The 25,521-nt window shown below is 44.4% G+C and overlaps 3 protein-coding genes across 6 annotated transcripts; 1 reads left to right on the top strand and 2 right to left on the bottom strand.

Annotated features, from left to right (window-relative positions):
* Positions 1-2,073: 2,073 nt before the first annotated feature.
* On the bottom strand, positions 2,074-9,003 carry ldlrap1a (low density lipoprotein receptor adaptor protein 1a). Of its 3 annotated transcripts, none has more exons than XM_030347617.1 (10): positions 8,806-9,003; positions 5,659-5,801; positions 5,404-5,516; positions 5,139-5,253; positions 4,692-4,764; positions 4,440-4,535; positions 4,203-4,297; positions 3,867-3,901; positions 3,525-3,556; positions 2,074-2,829 (listed from the first exon to the last, which is right to left on the bottom strand). In XM_030347617.1, exons 1-10 carry the CDS (start codon positions 8,888-8,890, stop codon positions 2,783-2,785), a joined length of 834 nt encoding a protein of 277 aa, XP_030203477.1. In that variant the 5' UTR covers positions 8,891-9,003; the 3' UTR covers positions 2,074-2,782. The 3 variants fall into 3 exon arrangements, with proteins under 3 accessions (XP_030203477.1, XP_030203478.1, XP_030203476.1); XM_030347618.1 differs by lacking the exon at positions 3,525-3,556 and adding an exon at positions 8,327-8,520 and having other exon boundaries at positions 8,806-8,955; XM_030347616.1 differs by lacking the exon at positions 3,525-3,556.
* Positions 9,004-10,041: 1,038 nt separating this feature from the next.
* maco1a (macoilin 1a) lies at positions 10,042-19,959 on the bottom strand. Its single transcript, XM_030346878.1, has 11 exons — positions 19,688-19,959; positions 18,582-18,723; positions 18,354-18,480; positions 17,787-17,910; positions 16,878-17,056; positions 15,836-16,409; positions 14,332-14,490; positions 13,721-13,903; positions 13,248-13,368; positions 12,811-12,985; positions 10,042-12,066 (listed from the first exon to the last, which is right to left on the bottom strand). The coding sequence occupies exons 1-11, from the start codon at positions 19,765-19,767 to the stop codon at positions 11,864-11,866; spliced, it is 2,067 nt and encodes a 688-aa protein (XP_030202738.1). The 5' UTR covers positions 19,768-19,959; the 3' UTR covers positions 10,042-11,863.
* Positions 19,954-25,505, top strand: srfbp1 (serum response factor binding protein 1). Of its 2 annotated transcripts, none has more exons than XM_030346877.1 (6): positions 19,954-20,085; positions 20,353-20,448; positions 20,650-20,763; positions 21,446-21,571; positions 22,607-23,023; positions 23,278-25,505. In XM_030346877.1, exons 2-6 carry the CDS (start codon positions 20,353-20,355, stop codon positions 25,087-25,089), a joined length of 2,565 nt encoding a protein of 854 aa, XP_030202737.1. In that variant the 5' UTR covers positions 19,954-20,085; the 3' UTR covers positions 25,090-25,505. The 2 variants fall into 2 exon arrangements, with proteins under 2 accessions (XP_030202737.1, XP_030202736.1); XM_030346876.1 differs by having other exon boundaries at positions 21,443-21,571.
* The last annotated feature ends 16 nt before the right edge of the window (positions 25,506-25,521 follow it).

Genomic DNA, 25,521 nt, shown 5'->3' with positions numbered 1-25,521 from the left:
TTTTCTACAACACCCATCAGGCAATTAGAAGAATGTTATGACATTCGTTCTAAGGACAGTGTTTCACGGAGAGTTTCTCTTCTCCAAGCTGTGTCAGCTCAAATTGATGACACATACCCTTGTGTGGAGATGATCCACACACACACTACATGGGGCGCAATGTGTGTGGTGAAGTCCTCCAGTCCTCAAGCTATGCCTCCCTTAGCTAAGTGATGAATATTTGGGCAGTTTTTGACACCCATAATGAGGATGTTAACCTTGACACTCCAGGCTGCCTTCTGGTCTTCAGGCCACATTTAAATTTTCCATCTATCCCGTTGCGCATGTGTGTGCGCGTGTTCATGTGTGTGTGTTCATGTGTGGGCGTGTGTGTGTGACGCGTGCGTGTGTGTGGGCGTGTATATGTATGAGATTGTGTGTGTGTGTGTGTGCGTGTGTGTGTGTGTGGGGGCGTGTATATGTATGGGATTGTGTGTGTGTGTTTGTGTGTGTTCTTGTATGTGGGTGTGTGTGTGTGAGATTCTCAGTTATAATTCAAAACAGATGCTTTACTCTTTTTACTAGTGAGTGAGACAGAGAGAGAGAGACAGACTGACAGAGTGAAAGAGAGAGACACATACAGACAGACGGAAAGAGAAAAAGTCACACAGACAGACAGAAAGGCAGACAGACAGACAGGCAGAAAGACAGACAGACAAAGAGAGAGAGAGGGATGGGAAGGAGCGAGATAGAGAGAGCGAGAGAGGGAGCGGGAGGGAGATGGTTCCTTTTGAGGAAAGACGCTGTTAAATAATGCAGATGGTTAAGTAAGCCTGTTGGGCCAAACACTGACTGGCTCCCTATTAGAGCTATTAGAGCTAGAGCGACACAGACACAGACATAGAGAGAGAGAGAGATTGAGATGGAAACAGGAACAACCAAGTCCTCCAGAGTCCTGTTAACACAACCAGGGCGAACAGAGAACAAGTGTGTGTTTTAAAGTGGGATGAGAAAATCCCTGTAACACAAATGCAACACAAGTTTGTCTGTTGTCTTCCCATCCCTCCCAAGGCTCCCTTGGACTGGACAGGGTATTTTATTCCGGTTAGAACAGCACACCTTGGATGGAGCCGGGCTGAGACGACTCAAGAGTATATAAGGTACACATCGCATCAACCATTGTTTATATGAGCACTAATAGATAATGCTAAACACTGTAGATATGAAGCCGTATTTATCGAGTCAATCCTGCTACAAAACTGCACCCAAAAAACATCACTTCGACAGTGTTTTAATGATTGATGTGCAGACAAAAACCACCATTGGATTATGCAATTTGTGTGATGTCACCTGCGAATGCAATTGTATAAAGTTCCCTCACACCTCCCTACATGATGGCCTGGTATGGTTGGATGCGTTCACGGCCTTTGAAGGAAAGACATATCCAAAGCCATGTTGCCATAGCAACCCATGAAGGTAAGGCAGTAGCCATCTTCAGGCAACGATTCCCTACTAGAAACAAATCTCCAGTGGTAGGACGCTGCCCCCTGGTGGGAATCAACACGTACTTCTAGAATAGGTTGAAACCGGGGAAAACACGTATGCGTTTACCTTAATAATGGGCGTAGTCATGCTTACAGACCTAAAATTAATTTTGTTTGTTTTCGCCCCCCTGTGATAAAGGCTTATGGAGCAGAGTTGAGTTAAGGATAGTCAGTCATTATTTACAGTCTGGGCATTAAGCAGAAGATTTTATCCAAAGCGACTAGTGGTTAATACGAAGATACACAGAGTAAACCATGCAAGGTGACAGCCAGCTTGTCGGGAGTACCTAGGGTAGGTGGTTAGTGGTCTTGCTTAGGGACACCTCGACACTCAGCTAGGGGGGGGGGGGGGCGTGGATCGAAAGAGCAACCTTCTGGATACAAGTTAACCCGCTTCACCTCCTAAGCATTACCAACTTTAACTCATTAAAGCAGGGACAGTGAATGAAGGCTCAAGTGTTTCGACCAAATTGACTCGAAGTTGACTTTCGACAGAAGTGTCCGCTGAATGTAAAGCCAAAAAAGATAAATAACCATAACGATCAACATCTTAATCACAATAACATTTTATTTGCAGTAATAAAGTTAGTATACAAAGTTAAACTGTGGCAGCTCTGAAGGCTGCTGGGATTCATCCAAAGCTAAAAACTGCCTAATTGAAGAAGGCAATGTGTGTACATGTTAGGATTAAGCATCAAATCATTCATATCCTAACTAAGGAGGCCATATTTTGTGCGCATCTGTAGACACAACATGAATGTATTTTACCATGCGTTACAAAAAAAATACTGAATTCTAATGATGGACCAAGGCAGTTAATAACATGTCCATGTCGTTAGAAACTGCATTGAAACATCGCGGGCACTGATTCGGATTGTGCTCGTGTTAGTAATAAAGGCATCTTGATTATTATCAAGTACTTATTTTTTTTACAAGAATACAAAATAAATACTTCAATGAAATTAAGGGTATTTACATGTATATCAAAATAACACTGATTCAGATACTGTTAAGACAACATTTAGTTGATACAAGAATCTAATAGAAAATATATTTTTGTTGGTGCACGTGTGTGTGTGTGAACGCGTGCGTGTGTGTACGTGTGCCTGTTAGAGAGGGGGGAAGGGTATCTCCGTGTCTCAGCAAAGACAAAATCACTGGTCAGAAGCTGAGCAGCATGTCCACGGGGGGGCTGGTTCCACTGGCGTCGTCTCCCCCGGCTACATCCCAGTCGGGCTCCAGCAGCCAATCCTGGGGCGTCACCCCAACGTCCAAGACCTGGGGGTTAGTACGAGACACTGCCAGCCTACAGGAGGGGCGGAAGGAGGGGAGGACCATGACGATTACAACATGAAGAAAAGCCGGAATTCTAGTTAGTTAAAGGAATGGTATGAAGGGGAACACGGTGGGACTGTGAGAGGAGCTGCCGGATCGGCCTAGTTGCTGGCGTTTTCTGCTTCTACGTGCCAATCGCAACGGCGGAAAAAAAAAAAAAATGTTTTGAGTGCTGTTGCGTATCCACGTACAACAGCTTAGCAGAGCCTGGAGCGGGTATACAGGAATCTCTTCAGTTCAGACCACATTCTTCCGTCCTGGGGATAACGCTGGATTGCGGAGTTATGACGCAGCGCACGTGAGGCCGCACGCCACCAGGATTAGTGTAAGACGTTCTCTTTATTGGAGGTCACATATTGTGGGGGAGGAAATTACATGGAGTTTGATGTACCCTCTGAACAACAGAGTAAATGGGTTTGCTATTTGACTGAATGAGGCAGAGATTCACTTTGACTTGAGTTCAATAATCCAAAACTGACTTTTCATTGCTTCAATTTATGGAAAATTAACAGATGAGATTTTAACATTTGAGAGTATTGAGAGCAAGCCAAAGTGGACTACTTTACTACGTGGTTAGGGTAGAGTAGTGACTGGGGTGGACTGGAGGTTTATGTTAGCGAGAGAGACAACTGCGAGGGGTTAGGGAGGCCAAGTAATGGGCATTACCTGGAGAGGAACCATAGCTATCCAGAGCACGGCTAGAGACAAACACACAGGGGATTGATTACCGCAAAGAGCAAGCAGGCTGTGCTGAGTCCAACCCCATGCTGAACCTTCCCTCTTTCCACTTTGTTTTAATGATCACTCCACTTAAATATTTCATTCTAAGGATGGGATGGCTGATTCGGCCCATCCTGTGTCTTTTTTATTATGCTTGAGTGCATCAGATAAGTCCTTACGTGCCAACATTGTGCTGAAAAATCACCAGAGGGAAAATGTGAATTCAGTCAGTTATGGAGACCATTTTGTTTTGTTGGGAGCAAAAATAAATAAGCTGCCCTCACTCACCTCGAGAACGCTTCATCCAAATCCTCCCCCATTTCCTGGAGAAAAAAAAGAAATAAGTACCGTCAAAAAAAGTTGGCTTCATCCAAAATAATCACCGTCTTGAGAGACCACTTCACTAAATTGCAGTTGACTTTTTCTCCCTGCCAGGAGTTGATGCCATCGTGAAGTTGTGTGTGACGTCGGATGTCGAATTCCAACCACAAATGATCTAATTTAAGCAACACCGTAGGGACACTAACGAAACAATCGTCCCTCCCGACCCTCCCACTGTTTATCAACATCCTGTTGCAGTCGGACACGCAACGCATCACGGAGCGTCCTGAAACATCTACTCACCGCGCCAGGCCCGTCATTGTTGTTGTCCTTCTCCAGGGGCTTGTGGACGTCCACAACCCGCTCTCCAAAGTCCAGAAGCTTCTCTGTAGGAACATCTGGCCGACATGTGGGGGCAAGGTGATCTCGGTGTTAGGGTGTTTGAGGGTGCATGACATTGACTGCAAGTGGCTCTGGATAGAAGTGTATAAAATGGCTAAACTGACCATTAGAACAATGAGCAGTTATTGTGTGAATTACCCGTGTCTTTCAGGCTTCCCACACTGCTAGATCTCTGAGACTGGGAACTGTTGCTGTCCTCCCCTTCCGAACCAGACTTCACCCTCTGTTCCTTCTCTGCCACACAGACACACAAATAACATAAAACGAAGGCTTAAACTTTGTCTCAGTTTTCCCAATGTTGTCAGCAGGACTGCACTTTTGTGTCCACACATGCACATTGGTGCGGTGGTATGCGAGTGGTGGAGGGAGACAATAACATTGGGTGCCTACCTTCTTTGGCCACTTGCCAGAGCTCGAAAGCTAGCTTAAACGCCTGGGCTACGGTGAGGGTCACAGCCTGGGCCTAGACAGAGACACATTTACTTATCATACACATCCCTAAGTCAGTATGATTCATGTCTGTCGCAGCACCAGCACGGTAAATGTATATTCACTTGACTTGTTGGGTCTTTATTGGTGAACTGCCATTCCTAAATCAAACTGTCCAATAAATAATGCTATGGGCTACACTAGTGCATTTCCTCCTTCGAAAAAAAGACCCCAATGGACCGCTCACAATGTTATCCATGGTCTTATGCAAGTCAAGGCTAGCTTCAACCGTACATCTTTGGAAAAGCAGTGGGCTTTAGCGCCATCACTTGCATTCACCGTCAAACAGGATCAGTATCTGTAGCCCTGAAACCAACAAACCATCCACCCTAAGCCCTGGTGCCTCACCTCTTTCCTCTTGGAGCACAGGTAAGCGTGACATTCCAGGGTCCCGTTCTGTGTGTTCTGGGCGATGTAGGCAAACACCTTCTCATGAAGCTTGTCCGCTGTGCAGTAAGATATCCTGAGGAATGCCGCCCGAGAAATGAGCAACACAAATGATTAAAATGTCTGGTAGGTTACAAACCGAATTCCTCATCGATGCCACACACACACACACACACACACACACACACACACACACACACACACACACACACACACACACACACACCTGTAAATGGAGATGGTGTCTAGGAGGCGGCTGGTGAGTCTGTCGTGGAGGACGATTCCCTGAGGGGAGACCTTGAGGGAAACCTTTGGGGGCTTCTTCCCACTGGCTTTGGCCTGGAGGACGAAATGACACGTCTTCAATCGCTGCGTTACCATGAGAAATATCAATCATCGTGATCAAGGGACGGTCGACTCATGTCATGCCCCTGACGTTACCATCATGGTCGTTCTCATCATGCTGGGGATCTGCGCTCACCGTTACCACGATGCGCTTCACGGCGGCGGCTGACAGCTCCTCCCCCTTGGGCTGGTCCACAAGGGTCATGCCCAGGTGCCGGAGGTTAAAGGTCATGCCTCCCAGGATGGTCTCCCGTGTGTCTGTCCAGTTCTCCGGGAGCTCTGAGGGAGGGGGGCCCATCACAGGTTAGAGACAACATTAATGCCTTCCTGGTCAGACAGCAAGCAAAGAAAAATGGGAAGCGATCATTTGCTGTTTTCACGTGATGAAGCACTGAAAATAAATGAACAAGATACATGTTTTAATAATTTCAGCGCAACTGCTTGCCCTAGCAGCTGTGAAACATAAATGCAACAATCGAGAATCTAATACAGCCCAGCAGAGTCGCAATTTCCAGTTTAACAACAAAGTTACCAATGATGGAATGAAGATAAAAAGCGGTTATTCACACCTCAGATAATAATAATACATTTAATTTAGAGGCGCCTTTCAAGACACCCAAGGTCACCAGATAACAAACATTCAACACTGTTGACCGCAAAATACTGCTGGGTCGATGGGCAAATTGGGTTGTGCTTCCCAGCAGCCTTGAGGCAGTTCAGGTCATAACTACAAGACAGGAACCACTTTTGTCTACCTTGGCAAATGTACATCTGGACCAGCTAATGTCACACATGGAGTCTAAAGGTTTAAGGTTCATCGTAATTCAATTCTACATGTTAACACTAGCCCTAAGCATGCAAAATATCAACATTGCGTACCATTGTTATGTGGACGACACACAAATCTATACAGCCCTATCATAAACATAGGGCTGTATGGTGAAAGCCCTGTAGCTCGTTCTATAGATCTGTTGAGACAGTGCATTGAGCAGGTCAACGACTGGATGTTCCAGAATTTCCCGGAACTAAATGAACATTGATCATAATTTTTCGGGTCAAAGATGAGACTGAAAGTTAGCCTAAACCTTCAGTCACTCTACTAAACCCAAAACCAAGCAATCTAGGTGTCGTTATAAATTAACAGCCATATCGGCCTACTTCTACAAACAATGCTTGGAAATACTTGTCCATGCCTTCCTTACTAGGAGGTTGGATATGTGTAATGGTCTCTTTGCAGGCCTTCCAATAAAAAGGCTCTTAAGCTGTCGCAGCTTTATCAGAATGCAGCTGCTTGAGTTCTAACAAAGACCAACAAATCTGAACACATACACCAATTCCTGCACGGGCTCCAGGTATGTCAGATTAGAGGATTTTTTTGAAAATGCTGCTGCTCACCTATAAATCACTAAACGGTTATTGGTTAAAGTATATCACTGAAACTAGGCAATGCAACACAAAGCTGGATTAAATAGACTCCAACTCTGACTACATTGAAAATCAATGTTAAAAACATTTATGTTCACCTTCCCTTTCTGCTAGACTAAAATGCACTTTTAACCTTTAAGCCCGTTTTCATATATTTTAAATCCATGTATTTTATGCAGTTCACCTTCCCTTTCTGCTAGACTAAAATGCACTTTCAACCTTTAAGCCCGTTTTCATATATTTTAAATCCATGTATTTTATGCAGTCTTGAAAAAGTTTTATTTCTATTGTATGAAATATTTTGATGTGAAGATCGAGTGAGTCTTTTGTAAGAAAGGTGCTAAATAATTAAAGTTGATTCAGGAGGACCTTGTGGGCTTGGCCTTACATTGTAGTAGCAGCGCCCCCCCGCCCCCCCCCGCTTCAAACACGGGAGGGGCTTCGGGTTCAAAAGTCAGTCAATGTCATGTGAGCGAGAGGATAAACCGTGTACTGCTGCCTGTAGCCTTGGTCCAAGCAGAGGCTGATAACCCCACAGTACACAGCCACCTACCCTCATGCACTAAGTAAACTAGAGGTGCAATGACACTTAAACACGTTAGTTTAAAGTCTAATGGGAGGCGGAAGGAAGGGATGAGATAACAACAGGTGAAATGAGGTGAGGAATTAGTACAATGGAGCTACAGGCTCTTCTGTCAGAAAACACTATATAAATAGTTTAGGTATAGTTGCGCCAAACATAGAGGCGTGAAGCCATCACGCTGCATATGTTGGAAGAGACTGTACGGGTGGGGAAGAGGCTGTAGTACCCGTTGGGTAGAGCCTGCAGTACACGTTGGGAAGAGACTGCGTGTGTTTGGACCATAGACCAATTCACTATGGAGACCAACCCTGGGCCAATCCGTTTCCACAACTTGCAACGTTGTGCCCTGTTGTAACGGTTCATCCTTTGTCTTGACTCAACGCTGAATTATGTCCAGGTCATGGAAGAGTCTGGAGTAGTGGAAACTAAATGGAGCAGTCTGGTGTCGAGCTCTACAAGGATATGAAAACAAATATCGAGAGCAGACGTCACTTCACAGACATGATGCTTCAGGGAAGACAAGCAGGCAAAAATATTGGGATATCATTTGTTATCAACTGAAAACTGAACAGACCTGCGTCAGAGAACAGCGTACATAACATGTTTGCTTTATTTGACATTTGAGCACTTTGTTAGCGTCAGTTTGAGCTGAGCTAACCTACTTTAATTGGGCAATTAGGGTCATTCAGATAATGTTCCCAATGGGCTGCAAGGTTTAAAAGTGTTTAATGGCAGCATTGAAATTGATAGTAGAACTCTTTAAAGCTGAGACTATCGAAGCCATTCACTGACTGACCTGTGGCATGCCTGGACTGTCGTCGTGGTTATATAGAGTAGCTCTCATTATGCTTTCTCGGCCACTAGGAAAGGATCAAGCCAGATTAAGTTCTTCAGGGCTGGCCTAGAGCCTTGGAATCTGTGTGAAGAACTGCAATGTCTGCCAGACCGCAGGCATCCGACCTCTGAAACCCCGAGTGTTTGTCGGATGTTCTGCAAATCCAAAACAGAACATACGCGCTAACTTCGCACACGTCAAGCAGACACACTTGCCAAACAAACAGAAGCCATAGAGGTTGTGATCATCGATTGACATGCACCGGTTAACTTCGTCCATGGAGAAGGGGACTAGTTAAACAGCGATGTCCCCTTTATTTCACAAGTAAAATGAAACTAGTGCAATATGGAGTATTCAGACGACCAAGTGCATTGTTGACTTCCAGCGTGAAACACCTAGCCCCCCAAAAACATGTTTGTAATGTTCTCTAAATGTCTTACTTTTGTGTCTACCGGCGCTCCAGGATTGTTTCGCCATGCTTGGGCTTCGGATGATGGCTCTCCCTGCGGACCGAATGGCATCCATAGCGAAGTACGGACGTTGATCAAAGTTGTGTTGTAGTGACGACTTCGGACCGAGGAATGTTGTTGACGCTGATGCTGCTGCGGACTTGAATTTGAACCTCTGGCAGTGGGCGGGGACAGTGATGCTTAAATATGCGAGACTGTCCTCACACACGTCATCGGCAATGTGATCAAACACGTTTCAACGCAAAGTTGTCTCCCTCGCCCTCTACTTCATTCACCAAATTATATCACAACATTTTATATATATATATCTATATATATATATATATATATATATATATATATATATATATATATATATATATATATATATATATATATATATATATTAGTGCTGTCAGTCAAACGCGTTATTAACGACGTTACCGGCAAACCAATTTTAACGGCGTTCATTTTGTTATCGCACGATTAACGCGTTGTTTTTTTCTTTTACTCAAAACTAAGAAGCAGTAGCCTGACTGCTATGTTCAAGGCAGTATGTTTGTATGTTCATCGTTTAATTGCACTATAGGCTTTTTTTTTTGTATCGTCCTGTTTTGATCAGTATATGCCAATGTTGTCAATAAAAAACATTTGCACAAGGCAAGCCGGTGCACTTCTCCATGTTGATAAGTGTATAAAAATGAGAACAATTAATGGGACAATGAAATCAGGGGATATTTAGCATAGAAAAAATAATAATCGTGAGTTAACTGGCATTAATGCGATTAATCTTGATGAAATATTTTAATCGCTTGACAGCACTATTATATATATATATATATATATATATATATATAGAGAGAGAGAGAGAGAGAGAGAGAGAGAGAGAGAGAGAGAGAGAGAGAGAGAGAGAGAGAGAGAGAGAGAGAGAGAGAGAGAGAGAAACATTGGGCGACGCTTTGTCGCCCAATGTTGAATAATATTGAATGCAAATAGTAAGTCTATAATAAGAATGCCACAAAGATAACATTTACCTTCGTTTCCATGTTTTGTTTATGTAAACGAAGGGACGTAGTTGAAAGCTTCGGCTAGATGTTAAAGTTTAACTTTGGCCATAATAATGAACAGGACAAGAAACAAATGGTTTACATGACAGTCTCAAAATGAACACAATTAAAAGGTAAGTGAGAATATTTTAAACAAAACAAATAAAACAGCTCACACGGCCACCAGCAAAACGTTCTTTAATTGTGACGCTCAGCGAGCGCCAGAGAGAAGACACAGGAACATCTTTTGGAAGAGACGAGACTCAACATGGTTGGACGATGCAGAGTTCAAATGAAGCACTTCTTATGCATACATCCCCTCATTCTTCTTCCAAATATTGTCAAAAACCACATCAAGAACTAAATTCACAATGTCATAGTAATCCACATAAATACTTGAGCGCACCGTCAGGGTGGGGGGTTGGGTAAACTCCGGCCCCGTGCGACACACTGTGACCGCCACGACCAGGGCAAACTACTCCCCATCAACACGAGTAATTCACAGTTCCCTCTGGCGATGAGGAAGACGGCAACCCAGAGAGAAGCCGCTTAACGGAACCATAAAGTCTCTCGACAAATAAATAAATGCGAAGGGAAAAATAGACGAAGTGAACACTATGAATCCGTCTGGCTGCCTAAGCGCTGCACCATATTCACCTACGACCTCGTTAATACAACGAACACCATTCAAGAAGGTTGTAATGACAAAAAGAAAAACAGTACTCTTCTTTAAACATTGTACACACACACTACACCAATTGAAAGTATGGATGTAAACCGATCCAAAGAAACACTTCAACACTTGGCACTTAATAACAGAAGTAGATAAATTAAAACATTCCTCAGCAATGTCAATGTACATTGTCGTAAACAACTAAATGCCAGCTGTAGGGCTTGATTAGACAATCTGATTGGGTTGGTTATGCTTTGTAGAATCTAGGGGCAGGGTGGACACTTCCTCCTAATACTGTTACCATGAAAATACATTGTAGAAACGAAAACCACGCAAATCAATGCTAGGGGGTGAGAACCAGAGCCTAGTGTGGGAATGGGAGTATGGTTCTGCATCTTATAAAAGACAAATCGCAAGGCACTGTAACACAGCAAGACGGTAACAGCCGGGTTACCCAGACATCATTAAATCCACAGAAGAATAATATGGCCTAACAGTTTCCAATGTGGTCCCAATGAGGGTGGATGAAGGGCAGCATCAACAACATAAAAATAAATTCAAGATTGTTTGGCAGCGCCTAGTCAAATCTATGATAAGTCACCATCTACTTTTCTGGTATGGTATTTGACCTTTCCATTATGCGCCAGGGGCATATGTGGTTCAACCTTCAAAAAAAACGTCTGAGGAACAAACAATATGTCTACCTGTGCTATATCACAAGGTCAGTAACAAAAGTACATTTCTCGAGCGAGCTGAAACACATTCAGTACAAAACAAACGATCATTGATGATATTCAAAACATGAAAAGTACTTGTACATTCATCTATCCCAAAATAGTTTTGTTTTTTTACTTAACAGACACTTCAAATTTAAATCAAACTTTTTTTTTTTACGCCCATTGCGGTGTGTTTTATCTAATTGAACAAGATCCCGTGGAAAAACCGAACCCAAATGACAGATGCAACACGGTCTTCTCTTTTCTTTTAACTTCTTGGTTGGCTTTTACCTAGATACATATCGGATCCTGTCATGGCTACATCCCAACAAACAATCAAACGCAGTAACAACAGCAGCCAAAATAATGTACGATAAAAAAAGAACATCAAAAATAAACACCTCGTTAGCAACGCCCTCTGGTTCTCAGAACCAGAACCCCAGTCCAGCTGAACCAGAAGAACCAGGAGCGAGCACGAGTTTGCGCGTACCAGTTTTCCAATGGAAACTGCATGTATGGTGACCAGAAAATCCTCAGGGACTGTCACACAAACATACGGAATTAAACAAGAGGGGAAACTAAATCCACAATTGTGTCCCCGGTCCCCTGGGGGTTCACTTCTTGAGGGGCTGGTAGACGGAGGCGTTGGGGTCCAGGGAGGAGGGGCTGCTGTCCATGAACTTGGAGGAGTAGTGGGGCGCAACGGGGCTGTGGTTCCCGCCGTCCGAAGAGTAGGACAGGCTGGGCATCACCGCCATCACCTCCGCAATCCGCTGCTTGAGGTCCGCTATCTCTTGCTCCCGCTGATGGAGCTGGCCTGGGTGAGGGAGAGACAGTTGGAGTTTAAAAAGGTGCGTTCCACTTCAGACGCGTTGGGAGACAGAGTGTGTATGTGCTAGGTCAGGCGTTGTGTTCTTGAGCATGGCTTCAAGTTTAAATCACGCACAAAAACAGCCACAGTTTCAGAAACCCGTCTGCATCTAAATGGTACATGCCTCAGAAGGCTTTGCATGTCGAAATCCAGCCAATTATCGGCAATGCATATTCATTTTCAAAACTACAAACCAAGCTTGTTTCTTGATAGGTTTGCAGGATTTTGCTTTTCTCCCAGCAACCAAAGACTTTGCTCTTGTTTATTTCTGTTTACAAAGAAACATGCAACAGTAGCAATGAATATAATTATGGCGAAAATGCCATTTATAGACCCCATTTGTTTGATATTTCGCTTTATACAATACAAAATACTTGTGTTTTAGACTTGTTTTGTGAATAAAAGCCTTTGGTTTAAAGGCTAGTTTTTTGATACATCACTGCGTCCTCAATTCAATGTGTAAAAATACTTTGCATGTATAGCCAGAACATTGTGTACAGTAGGGTGAGTAAACCAAAAAAGGAAAACCATATGGTTTTACATATCAATAAGGGTCAAACAGTGTCCCCCTTTATATCATTACTCTTACAGTCAGTCACTTCCAGCCCTCATCCGAGCATTGACAGCAGCGAGCGTTGCACCCAAAACCCCTGCAACCGTTTGAAACTCCCTCATCCACATCTGAGCTACCTTGGGCTATCTCCAGCTGCCTCTTGGCGTCGCCCAGCGCTGAGAAGAGGTCCAGTTTGATGCGGGTCTCGGCGCTCAGGCTGTTCTCCAGGTGCTGGGTCTTCTCCTGCATGGCAGACAGCGCTGACATCAGGACCTCTGTGTCCTTCTCGTTCTCCTTGTACTTTCTCAGCTCCTGGGAGAGGTGGGAGAGAGATAGATGCACCCGGTCAGACATGCGTGAGACCAAAAGGTAGAAATTGAAAAATATATAAATTAATTTGAATTCTTCTAAACACCTTTTGTACAGTCACGTTCAGATAAAGTTAGAAACTATTGAATTGTGGTATATTCATTCGACATGTTATTGTTCAAATTGGTAACAGTAAGGTAAGGGCTGAGGGTCATTAAGGTCAGGGTGAGGATTTGGGGAAAACCAAGTAAGACTCCAAACTAACCTGACACTTTCCGTCCAGATCCCTGATCTGCTCCTCCTTCAGCTTCACGTCCATGCCCATCTTCTTACACTCCGTCTCCAGGTCTCTGATGCGGCCGCGCAGGGAGTCGGTGCACTCCCCCCTGCAGGACACAGGCGGCACATGTCATGGTTATTGGGGCCGTGATGTTATTAGGATGACGATGCAAAATACAACGACATGCTATTCAAATGAACACCACTCCACACCGCCGTTTCCCAGGATTTCAGCTTTTGCAAGGGTCCCGTTTACCCAAGCACTTTGAATCTCTATTCAAATCCCAACTTCATTCACCCGATGGATGCACCGGTCCCTGAAACAGTTCCTTTGTCTAAACACCATACGCAAACCCTCTTCGAATTTGGAAGTAAAACTACCAAGTTTATCCAGACATAGTTTATGTGTCTGGATGATTGAAACCATGTGATCCTCATGTGAATGGCAGACGTGCGTACCTGGTGGCGGCGGCCAGTGCCACAGCCCGGGCGGCGGTGGCCTCCTCCACCTTCTTCCTCTTCCTCTCGTCCGCCAGCTGCTTCTCAGCCAGCGCCCGGGCCTCCTGCTCTGCCTTCAGACGCTTCTCCAGCTGGGAGATGGTCTGCTTGTCCTTCTGCTTGGCCTGCACCGCACTATGGAGCCTGGGTGGCCACACAGACACACACACACACACACACACACACACACACACACACACACACACACACACACACACACACACACACACACACACACACACACACACACACACACACACACACACACACACACACACACACACACACACGGTTTAGGGAAGGTTTAGTTTATGTAAAAACCCTTGGCAGGGTGGTTCAAGGAGCGCATTAGTGTTTAATAATGCATCTTGATACCAAAGGGGAGTGAGGCTTTCATTCATAGTCTGTGGCCTTCCATTGTGTCACTCGAACAAATGATGGCAATAGATCGTCGACTTACAGGTCAGGCAACCAAAGGTTACATTTAAAAGAGCCAGTGATCTTCGTCCGGCACTCATCTGCTCACTTATTGGGCCCTGGCATCAGAATCCATACATTCCAGCCGTCCTTACTTGTTCTGCAGCAGCTCATTGTCCTGGCGGAGCTGGCCCAGCTCGGAGCGCAGGCTGCGGTCCTGGTTGCTGAGGGAGGACAGCTGGCTGCGGAGCTCTGACTCCAGCTGCCGGCTGGCCTGCAGGTCCGCCTTCAGACGCTTCACGTCCTGCTCCAGCCTGGAAGGGGAGGCACAGGTCAGGGTGTTACAGGTTGGGTGAAGGAGTTCGAGGAATGAATGAGATTGAGAGATACAGAGAGGATGGATCAAGGTCCCAGTTGTGCCAAGTAAGGACAGGACAGGCCATGGACAGGTTGTGATTATTTCTTTCTTCAACATCTGCAAATGTCCAATCCAATACACAATCTATAATCAATGAGGCACGGAGCAGCATTTATCATTTACATCATTACAGCTACTAAGTTAACAAATTGGAATAACACCTCATCAAGCCTCTAACACAAAGACACCTTTGATTCTTCATGAAACTTATAATGCAAAAAAAAAAAAATCCCATATCTACTTTCTGTGATGTAGTGTGAAATGACTTCATTTCACACAACATGATTAATTCCTCTTTTTGATTCACAGAAAATGCATTGATTAAAGTTTTTGCCAGAGAGATGAGGGTGGGTGGACTGCCTCACCGTTCTTGTACACATGGCACAGCTGGTAATTAGGGACCAACATACCTTAGTGTTCTGCACAAACACGCCATACTCACAGGCCGCCCGCCCTGTCCGTCTGACCTAACCTACTAGCGAGCGTGCTACTATCTTACCATACCAACACAAATGACTTGCATACTAGGGATGGGAATCTCTTGGCACGTCGCGATTCGATTCCGATTATGAGGTCAACGATTCGATTCTAAAGCGATTATCGATGCAACAATTTTCTTTATGCACATTTCCATGCGTGATTTTCAAAAATATATATAAACATCTGAGTTTGCTACTCGAGTTTGCTAATCACTTCCTACTTTTGTGATGATCATTAAAGACATCAACTGATGAATTAACTTATTTAATATGTAATTACTAATAGAGAGAAAGCTTGTGTCACAAATATGACTTTCTATGAACAATGCAATAATCAATGCAGCTTGCATTACAACACAATATGGAAGTATGTCAAAAATAGGTTTCAGTTCTATTTTATTTCTAATTTTTCTTTTCTATGACATCAAATAAAAGCTGCTCTTGAATTAGAAGGAGTTCTTGTGTCCGGCTGTGAGTTTGCATGCATGCTATGTGTAGGCTGAATCACAATCGTGTCAAGACAGATCAGATTGGCCAATAGACACTGAAGTTCAAAAAAAACTAAAATTATCCCTCTCTGGCAAACACAATGTTGCAGCAGGCAAACATATTAAAAATATATATTATTTTTTAAATACCGATTATTAATCGAGACGGAATCTTTCTAGAGAGAATCGCGATGCATCAAAGAATCGATTATTTTTCCCAATCCTATTGCACACCATGGTAACGTACTACAAACACACCGTACTTCCAACGTACCGTACTAACGTGTCCGTCTTGCCCAGCTGGTTATTAGGGATGCAGTTCTCCACCGGGTCTTTGGGACTCTTCCCGCCTCCCTTCTGCTTCTTCTCGTTCTTACTGGAGGACGTGGAACCCGACGGCACGCTCCCATTGGACGAGCCGTGGCTTCGGGGGGAGGAGCTGGACCCGGCCCCACCCCCTCCGCCCAGATTTTTCGTGCTTTTCCCCGCTGTTGCAGCCACAGCCGTTGGTGTGGCCGTTTCCTCTTTGGGGATCTGAGTGGGGTCGGCGTGCGTGTGCTCCCCCACCAAGTCATTGTTCAGTCTCTTCCCCCCGATGTGGTTCTCCACAAAGTCCGTCTCCTGCACCCTGGAGTCTATTGTGTGCACGATGCTGTTGTTGTTGATCCCAACCGGGTGCTGTTTTTTACCCTCCCTCTCCTTCCCGTTGCTGTCCCGCCCTTTCTCCCGGTACTCCAGCTCCGGAAGCTGGGCGCTCTGGGAGCTCTTCTTCCCCGGCGGAGCGCCGTTCTGACACACCGGCGGCGTGGGCTCCACCTCCGTCACCGTCACCCCCTTGGATAGAGCCGCTGTAGGAGAGAGAAGCAGCGAAGCTTGTTTGGAGGTCCGGTAGCACACCCTCTCTCTCACCCCTTAGTCACATGAGAGCAGTGTGTTGTCACAATCAGGTCATCATACGTGCCCCGGTACCTGGCCTGAAGTATCTTAACACAAATTAGATATGTGGTTGTTGAACTATTGGGACGGAACAAGGCAGTGACTTCAGTCACACATCCCCATCTACGCAACGCCTCATAAATCAATCAATCAATCAATTATCCATATGCCCAACTAGTTCTGACTTATTGGCTATTCATATACATGTTCGGACTGGCCATACACAACTACACAAATGGACCCCCCCCCCCCCCCCGTGTGTGTGTGTGTGTGTGTGTGTGTGTGTGTGTGTGTGTGTGTGTGTGTGTGTGTTGTGTGTGTGTGTGTGTGTGTGTGTGTGTGTGTGTGTGTGTGTGTGTGTGTGTGTGTGTGTGTCTCACCTTCCTCGGCCTCCCTCTCCTGCCGCTGCAGCATCTGTTGCTCAGGAGGCAGCGCCTGCTGCAGCAGCTGCATGTAGAACTCGTTCTCCTTCTGCACCTCCTTCTGTTTGCGGAGGCGCATCTTGTAACTGACGTAGCTCTTGAAGCCGAAGCCCAGCGTGACCACCGGGTACCCGATGCTGTGAGGGAAGGGAAAGAGCATACCGACCTGGGTCATTTCGCAATTACCGCCTTTTCCTCTTTTAAGCACAGTCGTTATTCTGTACCAAGAGTGGGCTGACCCAACAACATTCCAAGTACCGGTAATATTCATAACATGGCCGGTTTATTTGAAACCAATTCCTGGATAGATCAATACGTCTCTAATGTATTCTCCGGAAGGGAGTCTTCATCTTCTATGTTCATGCGTACATTTTCGGAATAGACAAAATAATCAAGAGGGTCATTTCATCTCTTGGTGGGAGAAGTCGTTACCGTGTAGAAATACGATACCAAGCAGCACTGTTCACCGCCAGTCATTATGAAACAGAGTGGAAAAACCTGACTCACACAGAAAGATGTGGTCCATTATTTCACAATGACAGTGACATCACTGTTCCACTACACCACGCGTTTTGGTGCATACATTTGTCCAGGTTCAGTCTCCGATAAGCCATGTTTGTGCTGAGAACCTAAACGTTTGTTAGCATATTTTCAATTTGAAGGTACTTGAGCAAGTAGGATGCAAGCCAGTAAGGAGGCATGGAGGTATGCCTCTATGCGATAGTGGGGAAAGCCCTGACATGGGTAAAAAGGTCACATTTTTCACAGGATACCTTGGTTTGCGTGTTAACATAGGTCCGATGTGTTCATATCTGCGGTTGCATGACTAAAACTGCCGAGAGCAGGTGCAGAAGTTAGGGTGGTTACCAGTGAGCAGCAAACGGACGACACAGGTCAACATGGAAGTTCTTCAGGTCTTTGAAGCGGATGGCGGCCTCGATGTACACAAAGAGTATCCATAGCGACACGGTGGGCAGACACACTCCTCGTTCTGGACAAAAACAAGGGACAGGAAGAACATTGATTGCTATCGATTTCCAATGTTAGTATATATCACCATGGAGATGCTTTCATTGATAAATATGACATTTGGTGGCCACTTTGGTCCAAAGCATCTTGAAATACCATTGGCCGCAGGGGGAATCGGTCCCGTCATCCTGGCAGTGTTGATTTTGTTCTATACCACTTGACCTACGCAACATTACTGGACATCAAGGACCAGGAGGTTGGGCCTCTAGCTAAGATAGGTCAGGTAGGTAAGATGCAGAAATTGGGAATCACAACCAGAACCTAGATAATGAAGACCCTTGATACTACACTGCCCAAATACAGTAGTCCCTTATCTAGATAGTACCATTAGAATTTAGCATGGAGGTCACCTTGCGGAATGTCATTTCTATATTGAGAGAATGGCAGTGAGGGGAGCACACTGACCTGTGTGCCAGACATACTGGACCCATACGTAGGTGCTAGCGGCAAAGAACAGCCACTGGACGGGGATGAAGAGGAGGCAGATGATGTCGGACGTAAACGCTACACACACAAAGAACACCGAGAAGGCCTGAGGAGGAAACCAAAAATTCAGAGACAATAGAAAATTAGTTATAAATGATTTCCTCCCCAAAATGGAACTAAACTGAAAGACACAAAGACATCTCTTACCAGCCCCTGGTATCTGAACGAGTCGTAGACACTTCTGATGAAAAGCCAGAAGGGCCACAGGTACTCAAACCTGAACTCCAGTACAAAGTCTGCTAGCAGCACCAACACCCACACTACCAGGAACTTCAGGTATAGGAAAGTACTGAGAAGAGAGAGAAAGAACAATGGAACAGTCTGGATTAGACAGGGACAGACACAACAATTGCACTGTGAGTATTACAGCTTGTGAAGCTCTATAGAGTGTAGATGTAAACTTGCATCATATTTTCAAAAAGTAACATCAATATTGTGAAGGGGATTTCACTAAAGCACGTTACTTCGCTTGCAATGTGTATGAGTATGTGAATAGTGGTCCTATTTGAACAAGCAAGAGAAAATAGGAGTCAGGACCTATGGAAGAGCATGTATAGGCATGTCGCTTTAACATGCACAGCTGCTTTCACTTTTCTGGCTTGACATTCATTATAGAGACCCGGGCTTACATTGACCCAATATTCACGCTGAAAAACCACCTATAATGTAGGCCTACTGTTGCAATGACATTATACAAAAGCCGAATAAGAGAGAATATTCCAGTTGGTATTGTGCCTGTTGCAGCGACAAAACCATGTTCAAATGTAAAATGATATATTTGTTGGAGGAGAAACATTGTTATACACGGTATTTAAAATACATGGTGTAGAAACCCCGAAGTCTATTAAAACGCGTGGACTGGAGATCCACGGTGCTCTGAAGCTCGTGCATTGTTCTCTCAATAACACACCGTGTGACCGTTGGGGTTTTAACCTCCCAGGTCTGATACAGAACGTCAGTTAAAAAAATTACCAGGCAAATCCTGACACCGGACCAAGCTCAATACCATAATAATTAATAATAATAAAATTGAGATGGCACGATATTGCCGTTGGTAAAATATCATGAATGAGATGATACGATGAATCCGGCCTGTAATACTGTAACGTAGAAGCATTCATTCAAGGTGTCCTACTGTCAATACAATCGCGGTAGCTCTTTGAACAAGACGGATGCTGCCATTGCTGTCTTTAGATTTCTTAAGGGGCGCCATTGTTATACAATAACATCCATCAAGCCCCCTTTTTGCGTACCTGCTATATATACCCTCGGTAATTCTGTTCCGTTTTAACGGCCGTCGGAGTTTGCTGCAGTCCGCATTGCGCCGCTTCATCCTCCCCCTGTTGATTCACCTCTGATACCGCTCTGGTAAATGCAACGGAAATGTTATACAGTCATGCTACTATGAGCGGTTCTTCAATTTTTACCCATTGTATTTGTTTTATGCACATGAAACAAAGAAATAAATAAAAACAGTCAGTGGAAGGCCCTCCCCCTTTCACGAAACAGTGCGTCGCATTCTGACGTGAAGCGTCACATACAACGTCATTGACGTCACATAAATGGCTGCCTCCACAACATAGGACCATGCATGCTCCCGACGTTTATACCTTTATTTTATAAATGCTTATTTTAAACACGGGGATTTAAGGTTGGTATATTGCATCCTGTAAATAATATTGTTTTCTTACGGTATGCGAGGTTGTCGTTCCTCGTGTACAAACCATAAGGCCTTTACAATTCCATGCCTGGCTCCACACGGCTCCCCCACGTTTAAAGTTACTGGAGAAAAACGAATTATTCAGCTAACTGAATAGTAAAACACGTGATGACAACATTTATAGGTTTTGATGTGGATTGGTCATCAATTATGAATTTCATAGTGCTTTGTTATTTGTTTACTGTCATATTTCCGCAGATGACATCAACCGAGGAGATAACGGTGATTGACGTGGGGGAAAAGGAGGGTGCCAAGATGTCACAGAATACAGAGATGAGTGAGAATGTTTTCAAGGTACACTCACTAAATGGTCTTCAAACGTATCCGAATTTAATACTGGTTTCTGATTCTACACTGTGCTATTTATCTATACCAAGAGGACAATACGTACGTACATCTAGACTTTATATGCTGACGAAATTGGCCATCGATTATTCATTTCACAGTGCTTTCATTTTAAAATATCGTCATTTGTTTTCTGTCATAATCCTGCAGATCACATCAACAGAGGAGATAAAGCTGATTGACGTGGGGGAAAAAGAGTGTGAGAAGATATCACAGAATTCAGAGATGAGTGAGAATATTCCGGAGCAACAGGAAATTTCCAAGGTACACTCACTAAATTGTCTTCAAACGTATCCGAATAGAATGCTGGTTTCTTTTATTGCTAGTGCTGGTATTTCAAACATTCGAGACGACAATGAAAAGTATTAACAACAACAATGTAGTTTCATACCCAGTTTTCCGCTTTGGTGTCAGCATGTGAAGACGTAGGGCGACAAGTGATATTATATGTTTCATACGGAGTGCAGGGTTTTCAAGTTATTGCCTGTAATTACATTATAGTTCAAACAAAAACATAAGGGTACCCACAAGCTTATGGCTGTGCGCTTATGAACCTCAGAGTCGCTCACTATCTTCTGAAAAAGACTCGAGACTCACCTGTTCAGAGTCCACCCCGACTCTGCATAGCCACCCTCCCCCTTCTGGCCACCATTGAACATTGTATTGTGTTGTGTTGTATTATAGTACTTAACTGTGTAGCAACTGCAGTTGCTGCTATCATTGCTGTAACACGGGGAATTGGTTAGCCTAGCAATTGTTGTACTTGCACTTGGTTCTATGAACATCCTTACTGTACCAACAGCGATATATTGTTGCACTTATGACAACTGTAATTATTGTAAGTCGCTTTGGATAAAAGCGTCTGCTAAATGCCCTAAATGTAAATGTATGTTGAATGTTGTTCCGTTAGCCCTTTTCACATCACTGGTGTTTTTTATGACAGCAGACTTCCACAGAGGACTTGGCCGAGCAGGTGGTTCCTTGTGCTGAAGCAAGACAGGAAGAAGCAGAAGAAAAGGTTCCAGAGACCGATCTGTTTACTGAGCGAGAGAGCGAGGAGAACACAGCTGAGGTATGGCCATGAGCAGCATTCTCTTTTCATGTAATTCGCAGCCTTGTTGTCTGCTGTATTGTTTTTCCTTGTTGGCATATTAAAAAGGTCAACAGATTGGATGTTTTAAGAAAGAATATTTTAGTGAGGAGCTACTCCCAGACATCACTGTGTAAATAGTTATGATGTGAAGCCCATCTGTTTCCATTTTAAAATAATCACTTTTTTTCTCTTTGTTGTGCAGTGTTTGTTAAATAAATTGTTAGAACTAGGGATGGGAATAACTCACATTTTTCATGGTCGAATAATCAGTGGATGGTATGAACGAATAATCAATTATTCGATGTGTGCCGACATTCACAAATGCAGCCATGGATAATCGGCAAGAAATTCCTTAATATCTTAAACGCAAATAAACAAATACCTGCTAAGTAGTTCCAGTCAAATTGTCTGTTCAGCCTTCAAAACGAGAGCTGGCTAATTGTGTAAAATGAATTAAACTGTAATCAGACGTGGTTATATGCTCTAGACCCTATAGTATCTGGTATAAAGGCTGGGATGAATTTCGAATTATAAATATGTTCAATGCATAGCGTTAGCTCTGGCTCATAGCTGAACGGACTAGAATACCTCCCGTTGCCAAGTCGAAGCTAAGGTCCGTCCTATTTACTGGTATGAACAACGTTTCTGTTGCATAGGAACTTTACGGGAGGGTAATGATTGTTCCAGGAATTAGTCAAAGGCCTCAGGCGTTACCAGGGAAACAAAGTTATGGCTTGTGAAAAACTTTATATTTGGATTGTAAAACGCATGAAAATATAAATGAATGGTCTTCATTTATTTTCTTTGGCAAGTGACCATGGTATAAGCGGGATAATGCCCTTCAAGGTGTCCAACATTAGTTCCGTCCGTTAATTCTTGTTTATTTGAATGGGAAAAAAAATTAACGGTCCAAATGTTAAAAACCGACTTTGCCCCTCGGGAACGAATAATCAGATTTTCTGTCCCATCCCTAGTTTTAACAATAGTTCATCACCATGCATTCTGTTTCCATAGACTCTTTCCAAGGAAAAGCTAGAGGAAGAAGTGGCAACTGAGGAAAAGCAGGTGGAGAAGGAGGCTAAGGAGGAGGAGGAGGACGACGAAAACGACGACGACGGCAGTGGTGAAAAGGATGTTGATGATGGTGAAGAGGAGACGGAGAAAGAGCCCAAGGCCACGCAGGGAAAAAAGAAAATGGCTTTGCGTGAACCAAAGAAGGATAACTCTTCGCGGATGAACCTCAACAACGAGGTGGTATTGATGAGGAAGGAGGTGAGCAGGGTAAGGGGGCTGCTCATCAGGAAGTTGACGCGACAGATCGCTGCTCTGAAGAAGAAGAAGGGAAAAGAGAACGAGGTGCAGAAGAACCAGAGGAGAGCCGAACGAATGGTGGAAGAGATCCATGAGATGAAGGCCCTTAAACCAGACGTGGTAGGTTCTGCTTTTATCCATTCCTGTAGCTTCACCCAGGGATGGACGTTGCCTTGCTCTCCTGTACATCAGGCTCAAACGTTGTCGTTACACTTAGGGTAGCAACTCATCGTGGGTCACACTGGAAAAAGATTGCGATGAGAACATATACCTTAAATGTATAGCAATTGAAGGTTAGAATGTTATTTCAATTATTAACTTTTTATAATGATGTCAAGATGACTTTAATGTGAGTGATCTTTTTTTTCTGATAGGTGACCAAGATAGCCTTGCAGCAGGAGATCCAATTTGATGTGGTTTGTAGAAACCCAGCCTCTTCGGTTACCGACCGAGCCATTGCCAGAATAGCCAGCCACCCTCAGTTCAGCAAGAGGATTGCGACTATTAAATTAGCTGTGAAAGCTTTCAGGGAGGAAAGGTCTAAAAAAGGAAGGGGTAAACCTAAGATTGCAGATGCTGATGAACTAACACAAAGAAAGAAAATGGAGGAGGAAGAGGAGAGTAAAGAACAGGAAATGGTTGGCTGTGAGGAGAAGGAAGAAATAGGGGGCGACGGTTCTGAAGTGACCACTACTCAAAACAGAGACTTGTCTGGGGTTTCAGGGAGCCGAAAAATTGGTAAGGTTACCGAGCCCTTGAAAAAAGGAATGCCGAGAAACCGCAAATCCGCAGTGAATAAAACACAACAGAGTAAAGTTATGGAAAAGAAGACGAATCACACTACTGCAAAAGAAAAGACTGTGGCCATGGAAGACGACACCGGAAAGAGTTGCTTGGAAAAATGCAAGGTAGTCTTTCACATAAAGTCACCACCACCATCGGAGGGCGCTAAAGCCATGGACGATGCCAGCCACATGGTTGTGAAAATTGACACACATAGTAAGGTCACCGAGAAGAAGAGAGAGGTCACCATCTCAAAGCAGCCCACCGCATCATTAGAGGGAGCAGGTGAAGAGGAGTCAGACGATGACGCCATAGAAGTGTCACTACACAAGGGTTCATCACTGTCAAAGAGTGACCTGAAAGTGCACCAAGGAGTGGAGGAAAAAGACGACGACGACGATGATGATGATGATGATGAGGACGACGACGACGACAGTGATTTGCAGTCTGATGAGGATGAGGAGTCCAACAGTATGAGGTCACCAGAGAGTGACAATGGCTCTGAGGAGGAAACGTCGACCAAGTACTCTGAGGCCAAGGATCTTAAGAAACCACTGAGCAAAGTGGGGTACAAAAGACCAAATCTTAAGCCTGACCTTGAATCAAATCAGAAAATGTCAGGTGACGACGACGAGAGCGACATAGAGTCCTCTGACGAGGAAGCACCAAAGGAGTACTTTGACGACAGCACAGAGGAGCGTTTCCACAAGAGGTCCTCTCAGTCGGAGAGTGATGGCGACGATGACTTCTTCTTAGGAAAAGTGAGCAAGTTCAAAAAGAAGAAGAAGAAAACGAAGAGCGGGGTGAAGGACACCCCTTCAGAACCAGAGAGCCCTGCTGAGCTGGAGCCACGTCCCAGTGATTCCCAAGGGTCCAAGTTTACATCTGTCTTCTGCCAGTCCCTTTCCCGGTCAGAGAGCGGTGATGGTGATGGTGATGGGGGCAGACAGGGGTTCGGTGGCAGAGGCAGAGGAGATAGATTCGGTGGCAGTCGGGGAATGAGGGACGGTAGAGGTCGGGGGATGAGAGGCGGTGGCCGTGGGGGGATGAGAGGTGCTGGCCGTGGTGGATTTGACAGCAGGCCTCCCAGGTTCAATTCCCGGGAGAGAGGGGACACCGGAGAATCCGATTTCAGCAACGCGAAACGTGACTTTAAAAGTAGACCTTTCGGATCCAAAGACCGGGGAAGGGACTTCACTGCGAGAGGAAGGGAAAGGGAAAGTGGAGGTGGTCGGGGAAGGGGCCGTGGTTCCAGACTACCAGATCGCAGTCGTGCAGGTTTTAATTCCAATCAGCCAGAAGGGCAGTCCCTGCATCCATCATGGGAAGCCAGCAAGAAGAGGAAAGAGCAAGGACAAATCCAGGCTTTCCAGGGGAAGAAGATTAGGTTTGATGATGATTAAAGGTGTCGTCAATTATCTTGTCCTTGTGGTGTAATTTTGATTCAACAACTAGTTTACTATGAAATATTTAGGATGTCACTTGGTAAACGGCCTGGTAAACTTTTGTGGTTAAATGAAAGGAAAAGGCACAGCCCCACGTGGTCGATAAAGCCTAAAAATTATACTCTTTATTCTTTACACTTTTCTTTTTTGTGTTCCCAACGTTAAATTGGCATGATTGAACCTTCAACCAAAACCTTTGAAAAAATACTGTGAAAACAGTAGTAGGCTACCTGTTCTATAAGTAAGATAAATAAAGTTTACCATCTTACCACCGACATTGGCCTACATGCATTGCTACGTTTATTCGTATGGCTATAATTGATTTTTTTTGTATAAAAAAATATTGTAATGTTTCTAATAAAATGTTCTCGTTATTTGAGTGCTTTATGA

The sequence above is a fragment of the Gadus morhua genome, chromosome 22 (genome assembly GCF_902167405.1).
Source record: "Gadus morhua chromosome 22, gadMor3.0, whole genome shotgun sequence".
Taxonomy (NCBI): domain Eukaryota; kingdom Metazoa; phylum Chordata; class Actinopteri; order Gadiformes; family Gadidae; genus Gadus; species Gadus morhua.
This window is presented reverse-complemented; position numbering and strand designations above follow the sequence as displayed.

Bases quoted from the DNA above. Each gene is read 5' to 3' on its own strand.
- ldlrap1a (XM_030347616.1), bottom strand. From the start codon at position 8,890: ATGGATGCCATTCGGTCCGCAGGGAGAGCCATCATCCGAAGCCCAAGC. The intron at 5,802-8,805 runs GTAAGACATTTA...CCCCTCCCTCAG, and splicing joins GAGCGCCGGTAGACACAAAA to AGCTCCCGGAGAACTGGACA. The intron at 2,830-3,866 runs GTGAGTGAGGGC...CCCCTCCTGTAG, and splicing joins TTGGATGAAGCGTTCTCGAG to GCTGGCAGTGTCTCGTACTA.
- maco1a (XM_030346878.1), bottom strand. From the start codon at position 19,767: ATGAAGCGGCGCAATGCGGACTGCAGCAAACTCCGACGGCCGTTAAAA. The intron at 14,491-15,835 runs GTACGTTGGAAG...CTCCCCTTCCAG, and splicing joins AAGACGGACACGTTAGTACG to GCTGGAGCAGGACGTGAAGC. The intron at 13,369-13,720 runs GTACGCACGTCT...TGTGTCCTGCAG, and splicing joins GCACTGGCCGCCGCCACCAG to GGGGGAGTGCACCGACTCCC.
- srfbp1 (XM_030346876.1), top strand. From the start codon at position 20,353: ATGACATCAACCGAGGAGATAACGGTGATTGACGTGGGGGAAAAGGAG. The intron at 20,449-20,649 runs GTACACTCACTA...ATAATCCTGCAG, and splicing joins TGAGTGAGAATGTTTTCAAG to ATCACATCAACAGAGGAGAT. The intron at 20,764-21,442 runs GTACACTCACTA...TTTTTATGACAG, and splicing joins AGCAACAGGAAATTTCCAAG to CAGACTTCCACAGAGGACTT.